The sequence below is a fragment of the Protopterus annectens genome, chromosome 3.part0, assembly GCF_019279795.1.
Source record: "Protopterus annectens isolate FY-2018-M chromosome 3.part0, PAN1.0, whole genome shotgun sequence".
Taxonomy (NCBI): domain Eukaryota; kingdom Metazoa; phylum Chordata; order Ceratodontiformes; family Protopteridae; genus Protopterus; species Protopterus annectens.
The window spans coordinates 1032648034-1032655533 of NC_056731.1; the positions used below are offsets into that span (position 1 = coordinate 1032648034).

Sequence of the window (7500 nt, forward strand, 5' to 3'; positions counted from 1 at the left end):
ATATATATATATATATATATATATATATATCCACATACACCTATTATTAGAAGACATATTTTTCTCAACAAGTCAACTTGTTGAACGGAAAAAAAAAACTGGTACGGCTGACAGAAATTCAGCTTATTGTACATACCATTTTTTTCTGTGCAAGATCAGGGTGTATTGTCAACTGGGCAATTTGCCCTTTCCCCACATCAGTGTGATCTTGGTAATTAGAAGTGGGCGTGGGTAATGCATCCCTCCATGTGGGTGATACAAGCAAGCTTATTGCACCTGCAAAAAAAAGTTTCATTTTTTTTTCAGTATTTAATTAGCTGGTGATGCATTTCCAAACCAACTACCAAATGGTGATGGTCTTCACTTCCCAAGGACAAGGTAAAAGTTTGATCCTGACCTCCGGCCAATGTCAGTTTAGTGTTTTCATGTTCTCCCTGTGTCTCTCTGAGGTTCCTTCCACCTGCAAAAAAACATGCTGAGTGTTTCAGTCTCAAACTCACCAAAGAATGGAGGTGTGGTCAGCAGGACAGATTATGCATGCTACCCTTTAGGGGGAAAACTTGTATAGACTGACCACTTTGGGCATCTACTGTGGTGCACAGTATCCTCATGATAGGGGAACACAGATCACATACTGCACAATGCGGTTGGGCTAGTCAATCAATGGTGTACAATACAGCTTTAGCTGATGTGATCGCTTTTACTAATGTTGCCAAATGGGCATGGCTATTTGCTTGTGATAACTTAGTTGAGGACATGCCTACTCCACCCTGTGGCAGGGATCCGTAATAATAGTGGGAACGGTGTATGTGCCTTTCCTGGACAGAATGTGTACCTGCCATAAAGACCAGCAGCCCTGTGTCAATAAACTCATCCAGTGTCCAGATGGCCAGGTTGTGCTACGTGGGATAGCTCTGTTGATCGAAAATTGGAAGTAAAACCAGTCAACCTGCCAAACATGAATTGCTACAGTTAATGTAGGTTCACTACAAGAAGCTACTTGAAAGTATATGGCATGATGATAAGGAGGATGCCGGACATCCTATGTATCCAGGAGACAAGATGGAAGGACAGTGAAGCAAAGCCACTTGTCTTGGGATCCATAGTCTACTACTCAGGAGAAAGGGAGACTAGAAATGATCAGGAAATTGTGTTGAGGGAGAGCCTTCAGAAAACAGTGAGGGATGTCATCAAAATTAATGGCAAACTCATGGCAATCTGACTCCAGCCTTATGATAGGACAGTACTCATAATTTCAGCCTGTGCCCCCTCAGCAGGGTTGTGATAATGAGAAAAAGAGTGCATTCAGAGAGCAATTACAAGACCTGCTAGATAAAACAGGACAACAGGTATTGGTGAAGATAATGGGTGACTCAAATCCACATCCTGGAACAGACAGAATATTATTATTTATTTATTTATTTTACTTTTGTTTACTGATATAGTCAGACTAGATACATGTCCATTTTCAGCAGAGGCCCAGGGAGAAAAGCTCCAAAAACGACATTCAACAAACTGTTACATTTTTGCAGTTTAAAACAATAATTTAATATATATATATATATATATATATATATATATATATATATATATATATATATATATATATATGGTTCCCGTTTAGAAACTCGAAGTGCAACATGCTCGAAATGTAATATCCCGAGACCATAAGCGCGAAACTCCATAATCTCGAAAGACGAGAAGCGCGAAAGTAAGCAATCTCACCAGTTAACGGATGTATATGTCAATAACGAATGTCACCACATCCCGCCAGCATGCAGGATATTGAACAACAGTATACTGCTCTGGTTGTGGATATACATGCACGATGGTTGTTCTGATGCAGATGTTTTGCTTACTCATCATTTAGGACATAGGGGATGCTTCTGATTTGTTTCATAAATTGTTTGTGTGTTTTTGAGATCATTCGGTATTTGTGTATGGCGTACGTGTTCATTGGTTTTATTCGATATATTGCGTACTCGGGATTGTTGTCTTTCGAGATTTCGGTTTTGGGAAGTTGCATTTCGAGCATGTTGCACTTCGAGTTTCTAAACGGGAACCATATATATATATATATATATATATATATATATATATATATATATATATATATATATATATATATATATATATATATATTATAAATATATGATATATATAACAATAATAATATTTAAGGCTAGGATGTGAGGAATGCCTCTGGGCACATGGATGGGGTCACAGGAATAAAGAAGGAGAGGCTTTTGTAGACGTCTGTTTGACAAATGGCTTGATAGTAGCCAACACATGTTTCAGAAAGAAAGACAGTCACAAGATCAGATACAAGAGTATCCAACATGCAACTCAGGTAGACTTCCTTCTAGTAAGGAAAGGGCACTGAGGTAGAATCAACAAATGCAAAGTCATGCCCAGTAAAACAGCCAGGCCATTGCATAAACTATTAGTTGCCACAATCAGCTACAAGCAGTGGTTAGAGAAGGCTCTATGGTCAACAGAGACCATGCCGAAGACTGGAAAGTTGTCTGGAGAGAAAGCCAACAGTTCAAGGAATTACTCACAGCTCTAGAACCTCAAGAAGAAGTGGAAATAGTAGAGTTGTTGAAAGGAATGTCAGCAGCTCAAAACATCATGTGTGAAGACTATAGAACAGATATGTGGCTGAGCCAGGTATGGAATTAAGGTACATAAGGATAGCTGGTGGTGAAATGCAAATGTCCAGGAAGTCATCAAAAGAAAAAAAGGTGTGCAGGAAAAAGTGGAAGATGGAAAACATGGACCAGAATAGGAAGGAATACTTTCTGGCTAACAAGGCATCAGAGGCACTCTACCAGCTTCTGGAAAGTAAGTCAGTAGATGGCACAGAGAAACTATGTCAAGTTGCAAGGCAGAGACAGAAAGATAAAGAAGATAGTCAAACACCCTTCATAAAGGATGCCAGCAACAACCTGCTAACCAGTCCACAGTGCCTCAAAGAGAGATAGAAGAAGTACTTCCAGTAGCTTCTGAATGAAGAAAACCCCAAAAAAGTTGTACTGCCCTAGACACAACTTACAATAAGATAAGAGTAGCAGGAGCCTACCACAGAAGAAGTAAGAAAAGGGCTATGGAAATTGAAGACAAGGAAACCAGCAGGCTCAGATGAGGTCACAGCAACTAAGATAAAGTTACTGGGTGTCTTAGAGGAGAAATGGCTCCTGAGGTTACTCATAGCAGTGTGGAGAGAAAGGCATATCCCAGATGACCGGAAAATAAACATAATACTGCCAGAGTTCAAGAGCAAAGGGGACATTCATGACTATGGGCAGTACAGAGGCAATGATCTCCTCTCACATTGCATGAAATTTCTTTAGAGGATGACTGATAAACGAATATCCATAGTAGTAGAAAATAAGATGTGAGATGAGCAGTTTGGATTCATATGAGGATGCAACACAACTGACCCAATGTTTGAAGTGAGGCAGACAGATGAGAAGAAGTTAGATATGAGGAAATAGTCTAACAGGGCATTCCTAGATATGGAGAAATCATATGGCAAGGTGCCAAGAAAGCTATTTGGGCAGTCCTGTAGTGGTTCAAAGTCACAGAAACACTGGTAGAATCAATGCAAGCTATGTACAAGGACCCAGTGATTTAAGTACTAAGAGAGTACAGTCTCACAGATGGGTTTCCAGTAAGAGAGGGTGTATATCAGGGTTCAGCTCTGGGCCCACTGCTGTTCATACTGGGGATCGACTACATTACAAACAGGTTGGGGAGGACAGATCAACAAAGTTGTTGTATGCAGATGATGTGGTATTACAGGCAGACTCTCAGCATGAACTTTATCAATGGATAGGGGAATGGAATGATAAAACAGAAGGTATATGGGATGAAACTGTGCACAGATAAGACAGTTGCAATGTCAGAGCAATGTTGAGTTCAGAATAAGCTGAGAATTGAGAAAGAAAGGAAAACAGTGGAACAGGTTAACAGCTTCAGGTATCTGGGAGGCATGGCTGAAGAGCAGGGAAGTCTGAATGAGGAGGTCAAAGCTTGAATCAGAGAGGCTGCAGACAACTGCACAAAGTGTCAGATGTAGTGTATGACAGAAGAAAGCCAAAGAATCTGAAAAGTAAGGTGTTCAAAATAGTGATGCAACCAGCACTACTGTGTTGTACAGAAACCTGGCCAGTGAAGCCAGAGTAGCTGAGAAGGTTAGAGGTGATGGAGATGAATTAACTGAGATGGGTGGTAGGTTGCACACTGTGGCACAGATGAAAAAATGAGGGCATAAGAGCAGAAACCAAAGGTGCTACAATTGTAGTAAAGGACAAGGAGGACATATTACAGAGCTGCAGGCACACGAGCTGAAAAACAGAAGAAAATCCAGTGAAAAAGACGTAGAAAAGACAAAAAGAATGCAACAGGAAACAAGAGCATCCAGCAAAGTGGTGGCTGGATTGTGTGAGAAAAGACCTGCGACCATAAGGCATGACTGTGGAAGAAGTCAGGACAGTAAATTGAATAGAGAGGGATAGGGACAGTTGACATAAAACCTCAGTCCCATGTAGAAAATGGTGGAAAGGGGTTGAAGATGGCGATGATGATGATGATGATGAAGAACTACCTAGTGAATGACAAGTTGGCTTTCATCACTTGCTGTTTGATGTATTGATTTTTACATAGTTTGTCATTTATATATATATATATATATATATATATATATATATATATATATATATATATACACACACACACACACACACACACACACACACACACACACACACACACACACACACACACACACACACACACACACACACACACACACACACACACACACACACATCTGTCTGTCTAGCTATCCATCTATCTTTTTACAGGAAACTAAGATAGCATTTACGCACAAAACATTTAATAAAAAGGGCTGACATTACTGTAGATAACAAACCAAACCAGAAATACAGTTGTGGAGAATGAGTCTTCTGGCGTAAATGCCAAATTCCATCACACACACACACACACACACACACACACACACACACACACACACACACACACACACACACACACACACACACACACACACACACACACACACACACACACACACACACACACACACACACACACACACACACACACATTAGTCTATCTATTCATCTTTTTACTGAAAACTTAGATAGCATCTATGCACAAAACATTTAATAAAGAGGGCTAACATTACTCTAAGTAAAACATAAAACCAGAAATACAGTTGTGGAAAATGGGTGTTCTGGTGTAAATGCTAAATTCCATGACAATCCTGCATTTTTTAGTTTTCATGTATTCAAAAAATTAAGGATTAGCTGTCTATCTATCCAGCTATCTATCCATCTATCTACCCGTCTATCTTTTTACTGAAAACTAAGATAGCATCTATGCACAAACATTTAATAAAGAGGCCTGACATTACTGTAAGTAACACATACAATCAGAAATACAGTTGTGGAGAATGAGTGTTCCAGTGTAAACACTAAATTCCATGACAATCCTGCATTTTTTTTTTATCTCACGTATTCAAAAAATTAAGGATTAACTGACATTTTTCCTGGAAAAGTGAAAAATCAGTGTAGCTAGAAAAGTCAGGGAAGACAATAATTCACCAAGAAATGTTAGGCATACAGCTGTAATGATACAGTTCTCTGATAATATGAAAGTGATGCCAGATATCCTTACATCTTTTACCTGACAGGACTGTTGGTAGAGTCTGGATCACGTGCCGTTACTGTGCCTATAATCGTGTCAATGCTGATATCTTCATATACATTTAATAAGTAAGAAGGTCTGCTGAAAACTGGAGGCTCATCTGCATCTTCAACAGAGATCTTTACAATTGTATGATCTTTGAAAGGACCAAGATGTGAAAAACGTGGATCAACATGAATGTTCATGGCTTCTATTTTTAAGGTATATGACTTCTTGGATTCAAAGTCAAGTGGCTAAACAGAAGAAAGAAAAGAAAAAGAAATATTAACAATTTCAATAAAGAAGTAAATCTCTTTTTACTTAGCAATGCTGAAAAGGCAGTATATCTAAACAATTATAAAAGTGGAAGAGAAATCATACACTGAAACATGGCACGGAGAGCCTAGAGAACTTAACAGCTTGCATATAATTAAGTCACATAAGGGTGTGGAAAAAGGAAAGTCAAAGACCTTGCTTGCTGCAATGGTACATTCACAATGAATACTGCACTTTGAACGAAACATGTTTTTTAATAATAATTATGTCGGCATGATATTACACCTTTTATTTACATGTATGAAGACTACACCCTCTCATTTGTCAAATGAAGCTTATAAACAAACATACTTTGCCATGCAAGAAACTATACTTCTGACTTTGCTTTATGGCAGCCAGATGTTTGCTTATATTAGTTTGAGCTAATTCTATAAAATGATCATATAATTTGCACTCGCACTTCAGGAGTATTCACAAGCATATAGGACCACTGGAACATAAGTACTTTTCTCAGTCATAGTTCCATTCCAAGGATGATGAAGTGAAGTATGTTTATTTCTAAACCTTTCATACTCCATTAGGATGCAGAAGTAATACACCACCAAAGAGATCTCCTGCAGTAAAGTAAACTGAAAACGTTTAAGTACATGGCTGAGTACATCTCTTGACATAAAGGGATACTGTAGCCATGTTGACAGATACTGTCTGAAAATAAAACAAAAATAAAAACAGTCCAAACCAGAGGATAGCATCTCCCATAAAGAAAATAGTGTTATCATGATTTACACTTCATGGATGAATTTTTTTTGCCTTGTTTTATATATTAGGCTAGGTATCCTGAATGGAATGTGCACTATCCTAATCAGTAAAACAGGCTAATGGAATATCACTTTAAGATGTACAAATACCAAGGCACATAGAGTGACACTGCAATAATGTATCTTACAAAATAATTGAAAGTTCATTGCTTATACTTGGAGATGATTCATCAGTATACCTTTGCAGATAAATCCTTAATGATGTTTAAACTATATACAATAGAGCAAGGGGGGGGGGGAGAGGCATACGTTGAAAGTGAAGCACATCAGGTCGGCAAATGCCATTTCATTGAATGCAAAAACAGCAAAGTAAGTCTGCTGAAATTAAACTGGGAGATAGTGGAGTTTGCCTTTTCTCTATTGTTTTGTGCCCCTGGAGTTCATATACACAAGTTTTGTGTGGGCTTTGCCCCCTTCAAAAACATGCAATCAATATGTTTGCTGAAGGCAGTTTCTGCAAACATTTATCAGTATATTTACATTCACTGAAAGTGCCTTCAGCAAATCAACTTGAATCTGATGAAAGATTTCCACTTGTGAGTTATTATGAATGATCCATTTATGATTAAACATTTCTAAATGTCAGTTAGAAAATATATTTAAAGTGGTATTCAGTTGGATTATGTGGGTTGGAATGCAGAAAAGCATGCTAGGTTTCTCAAGACCTCCTGCTTCTTGGAACTGTTCCCCTGCA

At 38.5% G+C, this 7500-nt stretch overlaps 1 protein-coding gene across 1 annotated transcript in view; it reads right to left on the reverse strand.

The window, feature by feature from the left end:
- Window positions 1–7500, reverse strand: part of LOC122796665 (cadherin-10-like) — a 2154436-nt gene that overhangs the window by 528895 nt on the left and 1618041 nt on the right. The window contains exon 9 of the mRNA XM_044065325.1: window positions 5713–5966. Within this exon, the coding sequence (XP_043921260.1) occupies window positions 5713–5966 (254 nt within the window). The remainder of the gene's footprint in view (window positions 1–5712; window positions 5967–7500) is intronic.